The sequence below is a fragment of the Chlamydotis macqueenii genome, chromosome 6 (assembly GCF_036417535.1).
Source record: "Chlamydotis macqueenii isolate bChlMac1 chromosome 6, bChlMac1.mat, whole genome shotgun sequence".
NCBI classification, from domain to species: Eukaryota; Metazoa; Chordata; class Aves; order Otidiformes; family Otididae; genus Chlamydotis; species Chlamydotis macqueenii.
Genome location: NC_141561.1, coordinates 2,953,842 through 2,978,014, shown reverse-complemented (window position 1 = coordinate 2,978,014; position 24,173 = coordinate 2,953,842). Strand labels below are relative to the sequence as shown.

Sequence of the window (24,173 nt, the reverse complement as noted above, 5' to 3'; positions counted from 1 at the left end):
TTTTCAGTTGAAGTGTTGAATCCTCTCTTTCTGCTGCTTCTTTATGATCAATATTGCTTAACCAAAATAGATCAAAACTAGTTTATGTATAATGATGCAGTCTGTGACTTGTACTCCTGATGTCTTTTCCCTGGTCCTAAGAATTGTGCATTAGAGAACTGTGGGTTAAAAATTCTGATTTTCTGGTTATCTCACCTAGGTCATTTATGGTCTGAAAATATTCTTGATCCTTTGTGCTGTGTGCTGAGGTGGATATTCAAGGAGTTGTGTTGCCAGCTTTGTCAAAGCCTGAGTTGACACAGGGTAACCTAGGCTAGTCTTATTTTCCAGAATGCTGTGAAACTAGAAACTCAGCATAATTACTTAATATTAGCCCACGGTACAGTCCATTAAGAGATGCTTCTTTGCCTCTTACCTGCCTCCATGTGCAGTGGGTGGAGTACTGTTGCTAAGGGATCTTGTGAGAAGCTGGCATTATTGTAAGCAACTATGCAACTTCTACCACGGCTTAAGGTATAAATTGGGAAATTCTTGTGCTTGTTAGAGAATGACGTTAATAGGCAGAATTATAACTTCTTTTTCTGTTATCTTTTGGGCAGCATCACTGAAAAACTGTCATTTTCCTCTTGTACTGACAGCGTCTGATATTCTGGTAATTTTTTAGAATTGTTGTTAAAGACGTCTGATAACCTGTCTGATAGATGCTCTCAGAAATAAACTAGGGGAGTGTACCTGGGTGTCTTTGCCCTCTTATCATTGATAGGCAGGAGAGATTGGTGCCATTGCCTCTGGGTGGGGGGAGAATGTGTGGAAAACACGTTTAAGGGACTCTATTTGAGACTCTTATTAGTGTAGAACTTAAGAGATTTAATCATCAAATTTAAGGCTGTTGCTTTGTCTAAGTGTGGAGAGGCATTTTAATGTAGTGACAGCATTCATGTTCTGGCTTACACTGTGTTCTTGAATAAGAAAAATAAGGTCAAAATCATCCTAAAGTGCCTGCAGGATTTCAGGTCAATAGATGTCCCTTTCTTAATTGTTATCTAAATTTAGAAGATAAATTAACTTCTAGTAGCAAGTACAGTACTTTCACCTGAAAGCTTTTGTTTGTGGTGGTGTTTTCTTCTATCACATACATCTCTGATTCATCCATGGACTACCAGATTTTTTTCTACTCGCAGCTTGATGAGAAGTGTCAAAACCCGAGTTGTCTTTGCATAGCCACAATGTTATTTCTTCTAGGCTGTTTCATTCCTTATTCCACAAAAAAAAAGGCAGAGTAATAATTCTTACCTGTGAGTGAGGCTAGCTTTCCTAGGTGAATTTGTAATCCAAAATGTGCATCCGTGAGATTCTCCTAATAAACTGTAGTTCTTTCATATCAAGCTCCTTAGACAGAAGGGGCGTATGCTCCCAACTTAGATTATTAGAGTTTCCAAACAGCAGAGCTTGTCTTCTGAAGGGCACAGCAGTTCCCTTAGCAAAGAGGTAACTCGGGTCTGGGGGAAGAAGCCAGAGCGACAGCCTTGAACTTGATGTGGCCGAGGGAGCGGATCTCGGTAAGTCACAGACACTGCCTGGTTGGTAGTGATGGGCTGTTGGGCGGAATTACTGCCAAATGTGCCAACGTTGTTAAATAATTTATAGAAGTAGATCAGTATACAGTTGCACTCTAAAAGAATGAATTTTTCTTTTTTTTCAGAAACTTTCAAAGGTTAAAGTGTTCTTCGGGCTTCTGGGGATATGTATTAGCAGCATAGCCGTATATTCATTGTGACATTAAAAACAAACAAACAACAACAACAACAAAACCCCAGATAATAAAAATTCAAGTTTATATAGCTGCAGTGTAATAGAAACTACGTTTCATTTGCTAGGTACAAACCAATAGTAATCTATCTAGTTTTATTCTGTGAAATTTACCTAATGAAAATTAAACACAGTAAAAACTTTTGTAGCCAAAACCAATCCCATATTTTCCAAGATAAGTAGCCAAGCTCTGAAAAAGTCTCTGCGTGATCTTTTGGTACTTAAAATTTCCTACTCTCTTAAATCCTTTCTTTTTTTGTTTTTCTAAACTTATAATATTGTGGTGCAATTCATCAGGTAAGCAAATTGAACAACTGGCCAGAAAGTAAATTGCCTTGGTGTGCCACTACAAGGTGGCCCAGTTAAATAACAAAATAACGCCATGTGTTATGTCCTTGTGCACTCATTGCATATACCAGTCCTACGTGCTTTTGTTTGCTTTTTGCCACCATCTCGCTGCCCTGGCAGCTCTGCAGAATTCTCCTGCTAACTCTGTCTCCTCTTCCCAAGGAAATGATGAACTTAAAGCACAGTGTATGAGGACATTTTGCAGAGCAGTGTATTTTCCACAGGTGTAGGAGTCTCAGAAGGTGTGCAGAATATCCCTTTGTTAAACTGCGGTTTTTAGGAGATTAAAGTTTGCTTTAAAAAAAAAAAACCTGTTGTCAGTAAGACTAAAATAGGTAGTTCTTTAAATAGATCATAGGCAAATGAGCTACAGCACTACAGAAATACTGCAGAGCTTTAGGATGCTACTGCCCCGCATGTGCAAGAAGAATAAAACACAGGTGCTGGCCATATTGGCTTCAAAGAACTGGTGACTAGTGCAAGAGAAAATTACTGTGGCATTGCTGAGATTATTGCTGAAAAAAATAGCTATTTTGGTGCTTTGACTTCAAAAGTGAAGTTGACAAGTTGGGATGGATTCAGAAAAAAGACCTGCAAGAATAATCTTTTTGTTTACAAATCCTGTGTTATTGAGGAGCTAGGAAGAGTTGAAGAAGCAGCATGATGGCTGGCAGTTACCTACAGTGAGAAGGGATTTATGACCTTAAAGGTGTTTAAGACAGTATAAATATTAAAAATCAGTATTTAGAGTGAATCCTGATGAAGATGAGATTCTGTACAGTGTCCATTTTCAACTGAGAAATTTAACGCTGAATAAGAATCATGAATTTTGAATTGGCTGCTGCATTTTGTTAGGTTTCTTGTGGGATGTGAGGTTGTTTAAAAAGTTGTGAGCTTGATGCAGAAGTTAGAGTTCTTTGCTCCTGCGAGTTTAAAAATGTTTTAAATTTTCACAGCTGTTGCCTCAGGTTTAAAATATTTTTTGTGAGTATGCTTAGGAGGTGCCTGTTGAAGAGCAGATCGTATGAAAATATTGGCAGAAGGGAGAACTTTTAATACAAAGATATTTTTAATAAAAGAAGCAAAATGATTGCGAGTGAGTATGCAAAATCATAAGTGAGAATGAACCAGAATGTAAGCAGAACAAATGTGCTCAAGAAATAGATTATTTTTGTATTAAGTAATATGTATTAAATCACATAAATATTCCATATGTATATAAGCACCACTTCTCCAATTTTTAATTTCCTTTAACAATGTAGGAGCAAGATAATTTTTTAAATAGAAAAAAACAATCAAAAGAAAGCTGATTATATTCTCAAGTCATTTCCCAAAGTTTAAGAAAACTGTGTGGGGACGATATCTTACACTTTATTGCTGCCTGCTGAGTTACAGTCTTAAACGAAGAGCAAATCGGAACTGAATTCAGTATTCAGAGCATCCCCGTTTTCCACCAGCAGTGCAAAACCAATTCTGTTGCTGTTCAGTAGGTTTCCTTACCATTGCTTTCTTCTGTCCTGTACGTCCCTGAATCCTTTATCCAGGGAAACATGCAAGCGTATTGAAAATTACCTTAGCGTATTTCAAAGTCAATTTAATAGCTTTGTAATCAGTGATAAATATCTAATTTAAAGATAATTAAAAATACTTGCTGTATGTAAGCATATGATTTTAAAGTAAAAGTTGTTTCTGCTTGCTTGGGAGGTGATAAGATTGTGGACTAAACGTGATTAATGTTTTTGCAGATGTTGCTTTATATGCTTAGGCTTTCAGAAGTAAAGCAGTCTAGACTGTCTGTCTGCATTCTCCTGCAGCTTTGATCTTGATTAAAACTTGTTATATTACATTTATCACCTTCCTTTCTGGAATGCCAGAAAGTGTCTTAACTGGTTTTTTGTATGTATATATGTTTATATAGAAAGAACCTAAGTATCTTTTTTGAGTACTGTAAAAATTACACACTTGGATATCCTCAGCAAGTGGCAAAAATCAGTATTTTGTGTCTGGAAAGCCTTGAAACTGTAACTTGGCTTATTTCAGATACAGCTGATGTTATTCAAAATGTTAGTTAAATTCATAGGGAATGAATGGGGTTAACATTTTTAAGTGGTTTTTTCCCTCCTGTTGGATATACATCTAAAGATAGGCAGTGGCTTCTTTGATCTTCTTGGTGCAGTCATCTGTATTTCTGTCTGATCTGATATATTAGTGATCTCTCATCAGTTTCATTTTACTAAACCAAGATTTTTCTTCCTGACTACCACCCTTGCAGCTTGGGGTGATTGAACGGGACCTCTTCAAGCTGTGTGAAGGGGTCAAACGCAGCAATGACATGTAGAGTACCTGAACAGAATAAAATTCATCAGGTACTGATAAATTTTTATCGTTTTTTTGCCCGCTATGTGGCGAGCAAAAGCACTGAAAGCAGTGAGATTCTCAGATCTTTGTCTTGGTATTAAATCTTTCACTACTCAGGAGATGATCCATTCAACACTTGTGTGCACCAAGTACAACTGGAATGATTTTTCAGGATTTGGAGTTGTCATATTCTCTGATTATTTGCTTATTTATGAATTGAAGATTGTATAGAACTGATTTGAAAACTTAATATATTTTGTGGGGAAGTTTTAAGTGAAAGGAATCCTTTTTTTGCTAATAAACTGTTTGATGGTCAGTCAGTAAAACATTTTGGGTAGTTCCATTGAATACTGAAGTAGGTGAGGTTTATTTCTGTTAGAACTTCTGCTGTTGCCGCCACTGAGTGCTTTATGTAAATCTGTTGGTTAGAGGTGTTTATGAAATGTTTCTAGCTTCCAGACCCCGGAGGTGTCTTAAATCCAACTTTGGGGACGTGGCTTCATGCACTCATCAAGTATAGAAAATGGATGGAGAAGCAACTAGATAATAAGATAAATAATAATTAACTCTCGTAAAACAGTCGTAAATCTATTATAGGAGGTAGAGAGTTGTGCGTTGATCTGTACTTTGAAATTCCCTAATTTTTTTGCAAATCCTTACATACAGAATGCTAAAACTGCTTTGATTTTGATGTGTCTGGGCAATGATGTGTGTGGGGTTTTTAAATTTTTTTAATTATTATTTTAAAATTTTGTAACAAAATCTAGTATTTTTCTATTAGAGCACAGTTATCATTATGGAGATCTGTAATCTTGCCTGAATGTTGACATAGCTGTCAGGAAAATGAATTAAAATAAAATATTTGAATACCAATCTCCCACAGCAAATCTGGATTCCCTCTGTTTTAAAAGCATTACCCAGTACGTAATTGATGTAGTGGCTCAACCGGAGTTGCCATTCTAAATGTAGATTCTCCAGGAGCTGAGAACTGTGTAGGACTCTAATATAAACCTGGGCTTCTGGAGAGTAATTTCTTAATAAAATTCTGGTAAATTATCTTAATACTTTGAATTAGCATATTGAAAGGTTAATAATAAAAATGTTATACAACATTTTCTAAAAAATGGATTTTTAAGGCTTGCTTTCAAAGTTAAAATGAACCAAAACTGGTTTAATTGAGTACTTCAAGGCAATTTTTTCATTCATTTGCATGCTATAAACTTCTTTAAATAGTTTAGGATTATTTTATGTCCGAGGTGGGCTATACATGTGATATTAAACATGTGATTTGCTAAAAAAAAACAAAAAAACAAACAAAAAACCAAGTAGCAGGAAGTTTTAGTGTGGTTTTGCATACTTTTCACAACAAACATACGGTAAAGAATGGTCCTGTTGACTTTACTGAGCTTATGTACATGATTCTTAAATAAGAATTTAATTTGATATATTAATTAGAAAATGTTTAGATGTTTAAAGCCTTTAAAACATGCCTTCAGCCTCTTCATGCTTTGAGATAATTCCAGCAATAATCTTGAGTTTCTAAAAGGTTTTTTTTTCTGAAGTGAGACATAGTAGTTTGATATTAAATTACAAATTTTTTGTTGTTCATACATAAATAAGAATATTTTGGTCTCTTTATTATTTTTTTTTTGTTGAATTTGTTTCTAAATTACTTGATGTTGGTGGATTATAAAAGTTTTCAAATATTTTTATTTGTGCATTTTAGGGAATAGAGAGATGATTTGAAGATTACTAGAATTGAACTGGTGTTCACTCCAATAAGGGAAAAGAGGAGAGGTTCCATACTGTTTTTCTAAGTTTTCCAGTCTATATGTTAACTTACAGCAATTCAGAACCATTTTTCTGGTGGAAGAATAAGAGCAATTTTCATCCACTTTGGGATTTTTTTGAGAAGACTTTCTGGAGATGTTTATTTCTTTTGCCACTTCAGCAGGACCAAATGTGAGAAGCATGTATGTAGTTACCTCTTTGTACACAAGGAACTGTTGTAGTGTTTATTTGGAGTTAGCTCATCTGTCGTTGAGCTCTGATATTTTCAAATGTCTATGTACCTTGCTTCATGCTGAACATCAAACAGCCTTAGAAAATGCACTTCCCCCCCCCCCCGTTTTCTTAAGAAAAACACCGAAGATAAAAACTTAGACTATTTGTAAGTGCTTGTAGGCGGGCAAGAGAAATAAAAACCGCTATCTTGAGTTACTTTTGTATTGATTTGATTCTCGTGTCAGATGAGTGCTGATTTATTTAAGGCAGCTGTTGCAGCAGTTGCTGCATTTAACTGTTCTAATGACAATAAATGTGCTGGTCGTCCAATATGTGGCGTATTGTTCAAGTCACTAGTACAAAGTTATGCTTTAGAACACTGATGAGGGTTTTACGAACGTAGTTTTAAATTGTTCCCTTTTCCAGTCAGCTATTCTTAAAGCTCTGACAGTAAATACAAAATGAGTTACGTTTTAGTATGTAGCATCCTGACTTCAATAACCTCCTTCTGGTTTTGAAGTACTTTCTTTTGGGGTTTGTTCTTCTAGTTGTTGATCTTGCTTTTCTGAGTACAATTAGTAATAATATAAAAAAAATAAATGACTAGTGGATAGCAAAATCTACTTCATGAGAATCCATAAAGATTACAAAAAAATGAGCAGGAGTGTAGTCTAATCTTGAGGTATGTTAGAAAATTGCTTTGTTCTGTTGCTTTTTTCACCTTGTTGTGAGCCTTAAATACCTGAAGTTTTTTGACAGTTTACCAGTCACTTATATCAGAATTTATTCTACATAAAAAATGACATAATGATTTCTAGTGAAATTCTGTCAATTCTCACTTCAGGGTAAGCTCACTTTGATGTAGTGTCTTCAGAGCATGGGAAGATGATGATGGGAGGGTTAAAAGTAGTAAGAGTATTTTAATTATTACATATGGTGAAAATGTTTGTTTAATGAAGACTCCGTAAGATAGTTGGAGTCTGGGTTTCCCTGATCTTCTCTAGAAAATAAGTTCAGAACAGGTACCTCCAACAAAAAAATCCTGGTACTCTTCTGTTCCATCCTTCAGTCAGTACTTGGATGATCTTGGTTGAAGATGGGCGGTGTGGTTGAAGAAGAGTTGAGCTGCAGCTGAGGTGTGGCATAGCTGGAACTGCCTGCGGCGCTGTGTTTGCAGCTTGGGACAGAGCTGACTTAGGAGCGTGAAAGCAAGAAGAGTAGGTGCTTGCCATATGAACAATGCTCTTGTCCATAAAAATGCAGGTTGTTTCAAGCTATGTGAATGGGAATTTCTACATAATCTTCAGATTTACAGTCTGATACAGTGAGCGAAATAAGGCAGCCTGAGAGGGGACAAACAGAAAATCCATTTCAAGTGACAGCCAGTTTAGCTAGAGGTAGAGATAATATAATCTGTACCAATTTTGGAGCATAAAGGCACAAATTTTAAAATTCTTCAATGTAGAAATGTTTGGAATTTTATATATATAGGACTGGACAGTAGAAATGGAATTGAACAGACACAGCAAAGTTTGAGGTTATGCGGATTTTTGCTTTAGGTAGAGGCTTCAGCAGTCAAAAACACATTAGCATTTTTATGATGATAGGTATTTACTCAGATGTGTAATGCTGCAGTCTGACATTTGTAGAAGTTTAGTGGCTGAAGGAAGGAATTACTTCCACTCGTTTGTGCCAGTTCAGCTATTTGTGAAGCTGTACAGCAGAGTTTGCTTTTTTGATTGCACTACAACTTAAAAACGTATTTCAGACTGTGGTGTTGCATTCTGACGGATACCACGAGCTACTGATGTGATTTGACTGTGATGCATGCGATCCAAAAAGGCTCCTGAAGGAGCATTTCCTAGTGAACAAAACCAATGTCGATACCAGACAAGTCTGGAAGTGTCAGAAGTACAGAACGTAGTTCAAGCCAACCTGTGTAAGAAAGATGAACTTGGAAAGGCCTGTTGTTGTGAGGAGGTAGTGAAATGAAAAGGAGAATGAAAATACAAAAAAGCCCCTGGATGATTGACTATGTGGAGTCAAGACTGAAGCTAAACTTGATGATTCTTCTTAAATATGTTGGAGAATTAAAATAAGGGAGGGACAAGGATTGGTTTCTAGCTCAGTTGAATTGGGTGAACCTTTGAAGGCTTGAATTTTTTGATACTGGATCCTGCTTTTTCTCCACTGTGTTATTCTGTTTGCCTGCATGTCCAAGGTAATCCCTCTTTCTGTTTACACAGATCTGGAACCTGTCTTTCGTACTGTTTAGCTGCCATCTGGACAAGGGCAGCTGTAGCTTGTCTGGATCTGCTGGTCAGTGTACGTGCGCTCATGAGCCAGCCAGCTACTGCCAGTCAGCTGCTGGCGGAGCCAGGCCAGACAAATAGCTTAGCAGTTCATAAGTTTTCTGGGCCAGTTTTAAGCAAAAAAAAAAAAAAAAAAAAAAAAGTTGATGCTTTAAGAAAAAAAAAAAAAAGGTGGAAACCAGTTGGAAGTATGTTTCGGCTGGGATTTTGGTTGTAACCACAGAAAAAAAAATGAAGTATAGTGATGGGAAAATAATGCTAATCTTAAATAAGAAGCTTGATCAGCATATGAAGGATAACTGTGTAGTGTTTTTGCTTGCAATAGCACAGAGTGGGACACAACGCCCACGGAGAGACTTGTTTGAGATCTGAGTTTTGAGACAAGATCACACTGGTCTTGTTGTCTTTTAAGTAGTTATATAAGATTCTGAAAGACAGCGAAAGAAGCGGGGGTAGGATGCATCACATGGAGGAAACATCAAAAGTGAAGTTGGATGCTTGCCTCAGAGATGTCTTGACTGTGTTTTTGTTTGACTTAGTGTTTTGTTTGACTGTTTTCTTTGCAGTCAAACTGTTAAAAAATTGCATTGAACTTGACTGATTTGGAAGGTGGAAGGTATACTAATTTTTCCTAATTAGCCTGACTTAGTTCTTCTGTGGACATTTTTTTGAGGGGTCAGAAGGGATTCTCCTTGCAGGGAAGTGGAGACACTCCTGATTTCTCTTTATATATACTGGTGAAATGCTGATGCTGATCATTCTGGATTCTGGAAGATACATGAAATAAACACTACAGGAAAGGAGTTGGAGAAATATCATTTACTGGTCTTGTCTGTCTTATAGTCTAATCAGATAAGGAAATTTGAAGACAGAATTCTTAGGAAGCTTTAAAAATGCATTTTCATGAAGTGATTAATACACTAGAATTTCCCATCTCCATGAGATTGCAGGAATTTCAAGCTCTTTCATGTTAGAAAGTTCTTTGAAATGTTTCATAGTTCACAGTTGGGAAGTTCTTACAAAGTTTCATATGTCAGAGAAAAACTTTTACAAATACCAGTATTGAGAAAGGATCCTTTGGATCAGAAATACCATGGAGATTCACAGCTGGGTGTTACTGAGGCATTGCTCTGACCAAGGTGGGAAGCAAACTCTCATCCCTGAGAAGTCTCCACTTTTTTACAGCTTTCTGCAGACTGATTCTCTCTTGCTGTATGGAGAGTTCAGATTATTCACTGCAGTCTGTAGAGAGGGAGGAAGTTTGATTACATCTCTAAGCTGTCAAGACAGCATTTATTTGAAAGTAAATCTTTTTTTCTCATAGTTACCAGAATTCTCTGTGACCCCTGTTTTATCCTTGGAAAATCCAGCATGATAAAGAAGGGTATGAAGAAAAGCAGAATGTTTTCACCTGATTAGTGCCCTCCATGTTAGATGACTGCTTGTGTAGAAGCTTTGAACGGATGTGCAGGCCCCTACGATGAAAAGAGCCTACCCTTAGTCTGTGCGCTGGCAGCGAAGCACTGCAGGATTCCACTTGCTGTGGGACTCTCAAATCAGATGAACAGCTGTGACAGGTATCTGAGATCACTGCTGGGAAACTCGCTGTCAGGCCTCAAAATAGAAATTCTGCTAGTTGCCACCACCAGCATGATAGTCATCCTTCAAAACGATTCATATCTTCCTAATCTAGTTTGGATATCCTGAGGTGGTTTGTTTAGGCTTGAGGCTGGGAGTGTGGCTGCCAGTGAAGCGCCTTAGTTTTCAGTTCGGTAGCAGCGTTCTAAGACTCTGTGTGGAAATGGCATTACTGACATGTGTACAGCTACTTGATGAGCAGCTGCCTTATCTGAGCTTCATCCGGAGATGATTGTAGATGATAGCTCCCAGATAGTCAGGGTGCTGCAGAACTGCAGTTTTCAAGTTTTAATCTCCAAAACTCGGTTGAGTTTTTCAGTTTTGTTTATACATTCAAACCTGGATACAGTATTGAGGGACAGTAGTGCCTGTTTAGCCCTGGTCTTTTTTTTTTTTTTTTTTTTTTTTGGTCTGAATCTTGTATAATGTAAACTTTTCTGGTGAGTATTGAGCCCTGTGTAACTTGTTGTGGCAGATTTTTGTCATCTTGTAATACCTTCCCTGTTGGGTTGAGGAGAGGATGGTTGACAGGTAACATCTATAAAAGCTACCGGCATGTAGTGAGTGCAGTCCCAAGGCTGTGCTTCAAAAAAAATCAAACAATTTACAGAATCTTTCAAGCTTTTTTCCCTTACAAAATCGTTAGACAGTAGATGAGAAAGTTTGTGGTTTGTGCTGCTCACGTCTTGCAGTGACAGGAATGGCATGTTTGAACTTGAAAACATCAGCCTGTGTTTTAGTGTGTTCCCTTGAAGTAAAGAAGTGTGAAAAATAGCACTTATCTTATTTCTAGAGATTCCCAGAGGATGACAGTCTTTATTTCAGAGGTAGCAAGCTGATGCTATAGATGCCAGTTGTGCACCTTAATTTCTGCCTAAAGAACATAGATGTTGACTGACCCTTTTTCTCCATTTTGTGCCACATGCTTTGCTCTGAGATGATTTTGGAAAACTTGGACAGGAGAGGTCTTCCCCCCCGCCCCAACTTCCTTAAATTCAGTCTTAAATAAGATATTCGGAACTACAAGGCAGAAAATGGGAGTTCTTTACAAAATCCTGTTATGACATTATTAATTTCTTCTAACAATAGGACAAACTGCTTGGAGGGACTCTGGGGAGGAACACGTATTGCAAAAGTAATTTCAGCTGCTTTTTTTCCTTATGCAAGAGTTCATGGAGATTTAGATGCCACTGTTTTGCCTGCAGTGGCCTATTTGAATACTCCACATATGACAGTTGCCTCCTCATCATCTTTAACCACCCAGTGGAGACTTGACTTTGCGTAGTACGAATGGGGTCCCTCAAACTAACAATTGAGCTAAGAGGTTCCTCATATTTACTTGCATCCTTTTTCTTGAATTGTGGCCTCACCTCTTGAAGAAGCTTTCCATTAGTTCTGCCACCACCATTTCTAAAATCTGAGGTCTCTGAAGACTGAAGCTCTTTGTTTAAATTAATAAAAACTTCAATAGCCTCTCTTAAATATTCCTCTGGAGAGGTCACAAGACTGAGCCGACAGTTTTATAGATGCATAGGTTTCTTCAGTGTGGCTAATTACTGAAGCTTGAACTTTGAAAGGTCAAATGGCCACTTTGCGTAAGGATTTCCAGGTAGAGAGTATCTACTGTCTTGGATATTCAGCATGTCTTAAGGGCATCTCTTCTAGAAATTCCAAAATCCTAGTTCTTTCATTTGATTGTATGTAATTTTGTGTTGCAGGTTATGTGTGGATAGTATTTCTTATTCTGAAGTGCTCTTTCTGTTCAAAAAATTGTATCAGTTATATGGTACTTAAGTCTGCCAGATCTCTTCTACTAGAACTACAGCATTGCACTGCCTTTAAATACTAAGTGGAACGTGACTATAAAAATGAGGTGTTGATGACATTAAGAATGTTGAAGTGTTTTGGCCCATTGCTTGCACGCTGAAGAGAAACAGCGATCTACTGAAGCTGTGTACAGGGTTCTTCAAGTAGGTATTAATTCTGTAGCTCACCTCAGAAAGACTGATGCGTTGTGCACTGGCTGTTTAATGACAGAAAAAACCTAATGAATGGTCCAACTCCAGAGCACCGACCTTTGGATCTGCGACAAAAAGAGAGATCAAATGCCATGTGTGCTGTCTGATCATTTGTTTCCAAAGTAAAATATGTGTATTACCTGTTTTAGCTCTCTTGGATCCAGGAGTGATACCTAACAGCTTTTGAGTTGCTTAATTTCAGAAGCAGTTGAATGGTTCAATATATTGTCTACACGGAGTAGAAACTGTATTCACAGTCACTATTTTTTTTTTAATTAAACAGAGATGTGTAGGGGTGTGTGTATATATAACAACAACATCGAGTGGCTCTAGCAGCTGGCTTGTTTTGAAATGATCATCTGTACTGATACCTGTAAATGCAGAAGACACATTTCTAGTATAAAAGTGTTTTCTTCTTATTATCTGTCTAGCAGACAAGGGGGTGCAAGGAATTTTTTAGCAGTAGAGTATTGGAGTGATGATGTCTTTTTTCCTTCCCCTCCTTTCTCAGCTGTATTTATTTGTAGGTGACCTCATCCTCCATCATTTCCACTGTATTCAGGAACTTACAACTTAGTGTAGTGCCGTTAGGTAGATCATTCTTCAGTATTTCAGCACTGGATTCTTCCTCTGGAAAGGTTTTTTTTAGAAGTGTTCATCTCGGCTAGAGAATTTCATACTTCCATGGTAGGCTTACCTGTACAAGTTTTCCATTTTAACAACTGCAAAAAAAAAAAAAAAAAAAAAGAAATACTTTTGAAGTATACCATGAGATATCTAAACAAATACCTAATATTTCCTGATATTCCTTCCCTCCTCCCTCCCACCCCGGGCGTTCATACTATAGTCCTGGGGAACTGAAGTTTAATATAGCTATTGTTTTCCAAAAAGCTACACTAAAACTTCCAAGTTTACTGTAAGACTCATGTTGAGCTGCAAACTCATTTATTTTTTACTGTTTAATTTTTATTTTAAGAAACAAGCCTTTTAGAACGTCTGATCAGTTTTTGTTTTTATTTTAAGGTTAACCTTTTAGCCTCTTAAAAGATACTAAGTCTTGCAGATTTCTGCGCAGAGGTGCAGCACTTTGGTGGCATTTCTCCATTCTTACCCAATGACTTTTTGATTAACTGTGATGCAGCCTTGGTGGAGCGTGCTGAAAAGGAGAATGATAATGAGAAATCCTACTCTGAAAAAGATAAGCATCTTCTGTATAAGGCAGCGTGACAGCAGTTCAGGTCATTTGTTACTTTACCGTCTGGTTTATCTTTTTCCTTATTCTCACATTGTTTAAGTTCACTGCTGTTGTGTTTGTATGTAATTCATGTACTTTGGCTCAGATTATATGAAGTACAGTCTTTGTTTGACCTGTGAGCCTTGAGAACAATGGTAGCAGGACTAATTCTTGTCTAAAGAGCAACAAAATATGTTTTGGGACATAGTGGTGTATGTAAGAAGGACAGAATAGGTGCCTTCTGTTGTAACTCAGTTTGCTTCCTTAGGTTGAAAATAACCTCTTCATTTTTCCTTTGAGAAACATTCACCTGGGGTGTTCCCAGAAAAAACACAGAATGATGAAAACTTGCTTCCTGCTTGCAGAAACATCAAAGTTGGGCCTTTTTAGTAGTTTCAGTAGCACTTGTAGTCTGTTAAATGTATTTGTGGGTCTAGAAAGTGTATATGAGATCACTGTGGAAACAAATAGGATACAGATATGGACAAGTACTTGAAAAATGTACCTGTACAGTAACTTAAGTTTTTTTCAAGGTGCTATTTCTATTTCCGCTACATTTTCTGCCCTTTTTTTGTTCCTCTAGAACAGCGTGTGCCAATTCGTATCTCTTAGCAAATGGGCTGTTCTGCCTGCTCAGTAACTCTCTGTCCAGTCCCTGTGGTGCTTCAGGCCATTCTGCTCAACTAGTTTATTAGAATCAAGTCCTTAATTCCTTGTATATTTGTGGATCTCGGTGCTCAGAATGAGCTCAATTAATCTCAAACATAATACAACTTAAGTAACCTTTCTACTGTAAGTGTGGGTAACTGCCACACTGAACTTCACCCTTACACACTTATATACTAGGTTTTCTAGAGAACAGCAAAAAAAAAAAGTTATTTTCTATCATATAAGTATCCCTGCATATAAATCCTTACCAATACTGTCATTAGTGCTTGTAATAGAATCAAGTTGAAGTGCAGTATAATGGACTTGTCTGGGTAGATTGTGCAGCCATCAGATACAGATGTGATTTACTCTTTCCAGACCTCAGTGTGGCCCGTTGCATCTCAGGCCTGAGTATAAGTGCATCTGAGAAGATACTAGGTGGAGAAAAAGTCTGCAGTTCTGTCTAGTGCTGGAAGACATGCAGAAATCAGTTCAAGATTTTGGTTTTAGTTTTCTTATAGTTAAGGATGTGAAGTACACACTGGGGAGCATCCATCAGAGCAATCTACAGACTGGCTTTCACAAGACTTGAGGTTTTTTTCCATGCAGATGTCTTAGATCTCAGCACCACCAAACTAATCTTTGTAGCCTTTTCACTGGTTTTCATGACTTCAGCTTAAAAATTTTGCTAGATTTCATAAACCAGCAAGCAATTGCAGATTCGTCTTCCTTTAGACTGGAAACCTGTAGTATTTATGTGGTGTCACCAACCATGTATGCTGCCAAAGTAATATTTGGGCATGGGGGCCCTCTTTTGAAGTCTTCTCGGGAAACAAGGGAGATCATGATCACGTTTCAGGCTTTTTATGAAAAATGTCATGAAACTGTTTTGCGATACAGACCAGTATGACTGTGTTGCTCAGTTTCAGGTTTACTAAACAAAGCTGGATGATAAACTCCCAGAAGCTGTTTTTTTCCCGCTGAGTGTAATGTAGTGGTATCTGTAACAGAGAATTCATATTTCATCCAGTATCTGTTTCCAGTAACCCCTTTATTTATAAAGACTATGTTAGTGTAGTCGTTCTTATTAGCTATGCATAGATTTCAATTTTTGCTCCTTTTTTAAGAGGACAGACATTCATAAGGTCTTTCTACTTGAAATCATAGTAGCCAGTCCTTCCAATTCCTACTAAGGTGAGGTTTTCCAGACTGCACATGTGCACTCTAAAATTGCTTTCTGTACTGCTAACAATTACAGTGTATCCTGTATTAACAGCGGTTCAGAAGTTCACTAGCAAATGTTTGGTTTTCTTTTCTTACTGCAGCTGTTGTGGGTGAACACAAATGTATAGTGATACAGGAGCACACTGACTGCAATGTGGTAACAGCAGATATTAAATGTGATCTCTCTTAACATGCTGAAACCAAACTCTATTATATACTGGGATATTCTTTGCTTTTTCAGTATGTTTTCCTCTCAAAAGCTTTTAGAATTTTAAGTTCGGTCCATAGGATACTGCTGGTGCTTTCCTGATGGCTTCTTTCTACAGCAGCATTTTTCCTTTTGAGATTCAGTAATACATTTCCTGAAGACCTGACAACTTAATATGAAAACAACTTGTCAGCACTCAAAATAGTTATAGGAGTTTCATTATAAACATACTATGCCTGAAGTGGAATGCAAATGAATTTTTGCTTTTGTTGTAAATGCCAGCTGCCCTTCTCCTCTAAGAGTTTGGTTCCTGTGGAGGGGTGGCAGAGCTGGCTATAAGCAGGTGCTTCCTTTGTGCAGTGGGCTCAGGGCTGCCTTCTTTGTGTGGTTCCCCTTCTCTTCTTCCCTTGCTTCCACTATGTTCTGCTTTTCTACTTCGAAAGATTAAGCCAAGGTTGTCCTGGTATGTCCATACATCAGGTTAGTCTGGCCAAACCTATTGCAAATGTCTGCTCAGTCCCTAGAGAACCCATTACGGTTTGATGCTCCAGTCGGATCCAAAGGCACTAAACCAACAGTGTGATTGCTGGCCAGTTGGGTAGGTTGAATGGATTCAGAGCGCTAATGGATAAGAAAACCTGACTGTAGAGAAGACATGTATATAGAGAATATTTGTACAAAGTTAATTTTACTATAGTTTCTGAAATTTATCAAATTCAGCTTGTCTGTGGTCCTTCAGAGCTAGACTTGGCAGCAGAAGGAAAGGAATGGCACGTATGAGATAAATCCAGGACTTCTGCTTTATTGCACTGACAGAACCAAATTGTTCAATCTGTTGCCTCATCTGTTTCTTGCCGTAGCTGCGAGTTGTAAAGGTCAGGCCATCGCAGCACAAAGAATATAATAGTTAACATGCTGCATCTCGCAGTGTTACCAGCTGGTTAGTGCATTTCTCCCATTGAACATCCAGGCTCCTTCCCAAAAAGCGTAAGCAGCATCCTCTGCCTATTTTGGGAATGCGTCAAAGTCAAAAGTTTCCGAAGGTGGTAATGTGGGATGCCCAGTATGGTCCATGCTGCGCTCAACTCTGACGTCCTGCGCTGCACTGCAAGAGGGCTGCAGCAATTTTCAGTTTAAAATAATTCTCGTTAGCCTGATAGGTGCTGCTTTTCTGGTCCCTGTACAGTTAGATCTGTAAGAAAAATTACCTTAGTGTCAGCTGTGTGTGCTTGAGGGGGTGTTGTGTGATGGAAACCAGTGTACCAGTCACCCTGATCCCCACCTCCTACCACTTTGGGGTAACAAAGATTTCATCCCCCGAGAGATGTCAGGGTTATAGCTGCTCTGCTTACTATACCCTTGTGTAGGAGAATGAGAAGTGTGGCTACAAGGCAATAGCTAGTGTATTGAAATTATCGTGAGTATATGTGAATAAAGGAGGTAATGAGTTACACAAATAGGTGTGAAACTTACTGCTATGGAAGACCTTTTCTGTTTAACATGGTGTCTAATGTACCTGCCTCTCTTGGAAACACCGTGTGGGTGCATAGGCAGAGTAAACATGCTTTGTCATCCTCCTGACACTTCGTAATTTTTAAGTGAGTCCTCTGACTCTAGCCCTTCAGTCTTCCTCTCTGGTTTTCCATGTTTTTCATACAAGTTAAATAATGAAGCTTGCATGAAGATTAATGGCACACTCTTGGCAGTATTTGACAAGATAAACACAGAAGTAAAGGCCAGTTATTTCTCCCTTTCAGTGTTTTTGTTAACGGCTTTGCATCTGAACAAGCTTTTACCTTTGAAGAAACCAGAACCATACTTGGTATTGCATTGAAAGTATGAATTAGCTCCACTCTGAGATGCCCCAGTCTGTTAATATTTGCTGGATTCTGCTGTAGATTGTCAGTAGGCATCGATGAATCCATTACCTTTGTAATTTAAAAGACAAAATTCAATTCAAAAATTCAGAAACTCTTACTTTAAAGAATACTGGAATGAAAAACAACCAACCAACCAACCACATGCTATCAGGGTAGGGTAGCTCGTCTGCTAGTCTGTTCCGGTTCACCGGCATGTTTAATAGAGTGCATCGGTGCTTTGGCCTCCGAACACCACTTGGCTTTTGTTGCCTGAAGTGTGCGCGTTGGCTGTTGTGACTGATCCCACTGCGTATGCTGGACGTGCACTGTGGGAAGGGGAGATGTGGCCACGGGCCCTCGGAAGGTGGAAGCACCTGGTTATCGAGCTGTGACAAAGATCTAATGCCTCTGATGTTGCAGCTGATGGAGTGGGTGGGACCGCACAGCAGAAAACCAGCGCTGTCTGTGGAGATTAGGGACCGTTGCCTCACACCTATTGGTCTCGATTCCAGTTGCTCGCTTGGCGTATCAGAATGACATGAAAGATACTATTTCAGCATAGTGTGTCTTACACTTCAGTGCTTTGTGTTAAGAAGCTACATCGCAGATGAAAGCTAGGGGAAACGATGTTGATGGTTTAAAACTGAATTTATTTGTTGGATTTAGGTTTTGAAGACTTACTAACTGCTTTTTTGGCATATGTGAAAAGCTAAGAGACAAAAATGGCTTTTGGTAAATTCCACTAGCTAAAACTTCTTGTTTATTGTATTGTAACTAAATCTTTACTGTTTAGTATTTAAAATACTCTGTGCTATTTTTATTCAGGGAAAAGTATTGCCATAGCTTGTTATTTATTTCTTCAAATCTTGGTAAGTTATCCAGGTCACAGTTTGACTTAACAGAAGATCTTTGTTTTATGTTTCAACACTTGGAGCACTTGTGAACTTTAAGTGTTCTCTTTCTTTATTGAAAAAAAAAAAAAAGGAGAGAGGGCATATTGATACAAGTGGTGTATGATATTTTAGTACATCTGGATTTTGACTGTTCATCTCCCTCATCCTTCAGAACGCAGTTTAATTGTGATTTCCTTTTCATTCCTAAAAGGTGCCATACTTGGCAGATCAGAAACACAAGAGTGTATCTACTACAACGCTAATTGGGAAAAAGATAAAACAAATCGCAGTGGTATTGAACCTTGTTATGGTGATAAAGATAAAAGACGACACTGTTTTGCTACGTGGAAGAATATTTCTGGATCAATTGAAATTGTGAAGCAAGGTTGCTGGCTGGATGACATCAATTGTTATGACAGGTGAGTGAGTTTTTCTATAAACTTTAAGTTTATTTGTAATTTATACGTGCCCCTGCTCTGCAAGCAGTACTTCAGACAAATGATAGTACAGTAGTTAATGAATAGTTATCTTGTTTTAGACACATACGTGGTTTTTTTGCTTGCTTGCCTGTGTTTAGGGACCTGACTTCATCTAAGTACTTTATCTTGTTTGCAAGACATGCAAGAACAGCATCTTATGCCTTCTTTTATTTACTTACTATATATTAAAAAAAACCTCTTTTTCAGACTATTTATAGTAGATTTTTCTAATGACTTGTAACTGTCAAACAGTAATTATTGAAACCAGAATGCAAAATTCTGTAGTTCACTTTTCTTTGGAGTAGCAGAGTCAGCACTTTGCATCTGCTCTTTACATAAATGTGGACATATTTTGCCAATTTATTAAAAGCTCATCTCAATGGCAGCTCTAAGAATATTCTGAAATTCCAGTCATTTTTTTATAACAGATGGTCTAGCAAGTACCTGCGAGCAGTAACAGCAGGACGTGGAGTTGGTTAGATATTGGCTGAATAAAGGTCGTGACTCTCTTAGGAAATTGTATTCTAGTTCTTTGAAGTACTGTACTAAGTTTTATTTGACCGAAACAGTTATTGTTTGGAAAGGGAGAGAATTAAGAAAATAAATGCATAATAGATCTTCATTAGAATGTATTTAGAAATTTTTTTAGCTATATTTTAGGAAATACTCCTTTTTTTTCTTAAGTGTTGAATGAGTAGAAGAAATCATTATAGTTATTTCTACCAAATAAAGTTTCCCCACACACTAGGATGTTTTCTCTTTTGATGACAGTTTAAAGCTAGGTTGAACAGTAGTTCTGATTTATCTGTTTCTCAGGGAAGTAGCAAAGCATCTGCAAGCTTGCTTGCACAGCATGGTTGAAATTTGGCGATGCTGGAAGGCAGAGGACAATTTTAAAGAAATCTTATTTGTTGCTATTAGTATCTAGAAATTGTAAGTCGCTCAGGATGGGGAAGTACTTTTGGGTTTGGGTTTTTTTGAGGGGTTTTTTTTTTGTTTTTTTTTTTTGTTTTTAATCCGACTTGTAGCTTTGCAGAAGAAGTGGGGATAATCGCAGCTTCGGAACTAAGTTTATTTCTGCTAAATTTTTAACTTTTAGGACAGAAATAAAATTTGGAAATAGAATTCAGTTCTGAAGCATTGTTATCCCATTAGTTCCACGTGTATCTTTGAACAGTCTAAAATAAGTATATAAAATTCTTCCTTGAGCAAAGAAAATAAATTGGAAGATGAAATAAAATGCAAGAAGGACGGTAAGGAAATAGTTGAAAACTGAGTAAGAAGTTTGTCTAGCTCCAAGGCCCCATTAACTGTAACTTGTCCTAAGAATGCATGCTGCTGTGTTTGTCTAAAATATCCATTAAACAAAATCTTATCTCTAGGAGTGAAGAGTGGTTTACTAAACAGGGAGTTACAATATGATGAACTCCAAACAGCAGCATATTAAGAACATCAAAGAATAAATGTTTTCTGGAAGATACAATACAGAGTAATTGTAATAGCTGCTTCTATGAAATAACCCAAGGTTTTGAAGATGAACCCCAAACTTTTTTAACAATCTTCAACTGTATTTAGAATCCTCAACTGTTTCAGGAGGTTTTTCAAATTCTTCTCTTTCTGCTGTCAAGTTATCCTGCGTGATGCCTGTTTTTCTTTCCTGACTTGAAGAGTTGCTGCTTATTTGTTAATAGAGCTCCTTTCCTGCAGTTAATTCATTGAGTGAAATATGCCCTGTCCCTGAGCATAATATAAGCAGGAGAAGTTATAGTAATCTTCTCTTTTTTTTTTTTTTTTTTTTTTTCTAAAAATAAAACAACTTTTAAAAACTCTCCTTTGCACTTCTCTCCAACCTGTACAACCCTGCCCTGTGAGATTATGGTTAAGCGCTAGCCGTTTGATCTTTTGTTTGTCCTGTTTAAATCTGAGTTGTGAACTGTTCTTCAGCATCCTGTGGTGGTTTTCTTTAACTTTGTCTTAAAAATAGCAAAAATGTGCTGTTAGAGTTAATAATGTCTCATTGCAATATAAAATAACAAAATTTTATTTTGTTTCTTCAGATTTAACTCTTCTTTGGATAATATGTAATCCTGGATTATTTAATGAAGTTCACTTTTAAATTTTAAATACGAGCAGAAGTTTTCTGTTGAACAAATACCCCTCAACTTAAGAGTAGTAAATTCAAGTTATTTTTATCTTTTGTAGGAATGACTGCATAGAGAAGAAGGACAGCCCTGAAGTGTTTTTCTGTTGTTGTGAAGGCAACATGTGTAATGAACGCTTTTTCTATTTTCCAGAAATGGAGGTCACGCAACGTAAGTTAGTCTAACACATTTATGAAGGAGCTGCTTAGCCAAGTTCAGAAATATTTAATATTGTGCCTGTTCAGGAGACAGGACTTCTCAAAATGTTGTAGCCAGTTTTTCCTACCAGAAGGTTTCTGACTCCTGGATGACAGAGCACTGTGTGTGTTCACATAAAGACCCTAGAAAATTGCCAGTTAATTCTTTCAGTTTTGAAAGGTCTCTATACTAGAAGTAATTTAAATTGATAAAAGGTACTTCAGCTCTTTTCTAAGGGTGAGAAGGAAGGATAATCAGAAATAATTGGCTGTTTTAAGATACAGAAGTTACTGTCAAATCTTACCTTAATTGTATAGTTAAGCTTCTGAAAGTGTCTATAAGTCATTGGGCTAAAAGCCATCTCGTCCTTATATCCATTTACCAGCCTATGAATGCTCCTCTTCTTGAAACAATGCTCTTGCTGTTTTTTTAAACTTGTTGGACCTTTGAGTTTCTCTGTAAATTGACACAGTAACCTTTGAAAAGGGAGAAAGAATTTCCTCCCAGGTTACAAAGACAGTCAGATAGCCAGACTTAACAAATAATTGTTTTAAAAAACAATAGCTAAAAGATTATTTGATTATTCTTGCATATCTTCTTCCAGTCAAAGTCTAGTCTCTGTTGGAAAACTGAATAATGTTAATAACTGAACTGAAAACAAGCAAATGTCTTGTATACCAAATAGCCAGAGGAAGTTGTTTATGAAATTAAATAACATTTTCTATGAGGTTAAAATAGGCTCCTTCAGCCCAAGAGATATTCTTGTCATTTTTGTCAGTGATACTGCTAAGGCAAAAACTGACATTCTTCACTCTCACCAAGTCTCTTTTGCCCCAGGGGTCTGGTTGCCCCTGCACCAGCTGCCTCAGAAGCACGGCTTCTCTGGAGCCTTTCTGGAGGTCCTATGGAAGTGTCATCAGCTAGAGATCTCTTACTTGGACCAAATCAACAGTGCATAGAAATGTTGGGAGATTATTTCTGGCTGCTTCTGCTTATTTATGACATCTTATTTTATGGGTTCCGAAGACTAAACCTCTGAGTTGATTCTTTTTTCATTCATTAGGTGATGGCATTCTTGCAGCTGTTTTAAAATATAAACACCTCTTACATGCTGGAGACAGGCAGAGCTTAGAAGCACAGAGAAGTTAGACGTGTCAGTCTGGGGATCTAAGTTATTTCTGCGCTTTCCAAAATGCTGCCTTTTAAATATGCGTCTGTCTGTATTAGGGTACGCCATTTAATCCAGTATTGTTAGGCTGTTGTGCTATAATTACACGACTGTTTAGAAAATCATGATGCCAGACACTTCAAGTACTGGATGATTTTTGTTTCTTAAAGGCTGTGTCCTTTTTTTTTTTTTTCCTCTTCAGCAACTTCCAATCCTGTTACACCGAAACCACCTCTGTTCAATACCTTGCTTTATTCATTGGTGCCTATAATGGGAATTGCAGTGATTGTGCTCTTCTCATTTTGGATGTACAGACATCACAAGCTAGCGTATCCTCCAGTACTCGTTCCGACCCAAGTAAGTGGCTGGATTATGGTTTTGATTTTTTGAATGGTAAAAGTGTTTTCTGAGGAGGAGAGAAGAGAAAGGGGTGTGCATCTGTCACATGGCTGAAGTTGTCTGTTGCTTTCCTGGTTTAGAGGTGCTAATGCTTGCTACCCGCCAAAGCAGAAAATTAAGCTTTACTTAACATCTTATCTCCTTTAATTCATTGGTATTTGATGAATGTATGAGCAGGTTCCTGAAGTTTTTTTTCACATCTGTGGGTTTGGGAGGAGAAGAACTAAACACACAACTTCAGATGGCAAAGACACAGTATTGCTGGACAGCTGTGGGAAGCTTGTACTCCCACGTAGTTAAAAGATCTGGGAGTTGTGTACAGCTGCACTCAGGTACTTGCAGTTGAGCTTTATGTAGTGCTTAGCTTAAAACAAAAATGAAGGAGACACACTAATTCTTAAAGGCAATTTGCAGTGAACAGAAACTAGTAACTAGTAGAAGCTTAGCTATTTTTAAAAAAGCATAGATCTGGGATACAGGAATTGGTTAAAGAAAATGTAAAAAAAACCTTGTGTTAAAGCATAATTCCAGGGCTTGGCACAGATCGTGGCCTTACTGTGATTCCTGTAATCTTTTTCCTCTCCTTTGTTTATGTATTTTGTGTTTTGTCTTAAAATGTTTCAGTTTTATCAGTGTTTGTGTTCTACTTAGAAAATATTATGAGATTGTGGTCTCTAAATTTGAAATGTTTTGATGCAACACAGCCAGTTTACAAACCTTTTTTGGCCACATGTGCATAATTCCTGCTGTTGTCAGGCTCCAGCTGATTCTGTAGGTATAATTAATACTAGAATTCCTCTTCCTTCAGTTAGGTCTGGGGAGTCAAGTGAGATTAGAAGGCTTTTGTGAAAAGAGTTAAGACAGCAAATTATTCAGACCGAAGTAGGAAAGGTGAACAAAATGTGGTAGTGGAAACAGAGAATTGAACTTAAGCTGCTGAACTCGGTGCTGCTCAGAACACGTTGACTTTCATACAGCGATGATACGATGATGCTATTTATGATTAAATAAAATTAAAACACTTGTTGTTTTTGGGATTGCATTTAAAAAGGATTGATGTATTTGTTCTGTACTGTCAGCCTCTGTGATATTTTTGGTGTTACCGCTTGATTTCAGGATGTTCCAGGAAGCAGTATTGCCTGTAGTTAATAAATAAAATTGTTTTGGTTTCAGTTTTGTAGTAATAGATAAGAAATGTTTGAGGGAAGGCAGTGAGCATATGTTCTTGCCAAATG

General features: G+C 37.5%; 1 protein-coding gene across 2 annotated transcripts in view; it reads left to right on the top strand.

The window, feature by feature from the left end:
• ACVR2A (activin A receptor type 2A) overlaps window positions 1-24,173 on the top strand; it is a 65,088-nt gene that overhangs the window by 18,887 nt on the left and 22,028 nt on the right. For both annotated transcript variants that reach the window (XM_086750325.1, XM_086750326.1), the window contains 3 exons: window positions 18,765-18,972; window positions 21,235-21,344; window positions 22,742-22,896. In XM_086750325.1, the coding sequence (XP_086606451.1) occupies window positions 18,765-18,972; window positions 21,235-21,344; window positions 22,742-22,896 (473 nt within the window). The remainder of the gene's footprint in view (window positions 1-18,764; window positions 18,973-21,234; window positions 21,345-22,741; window positions 22,897-24,173) is intronic.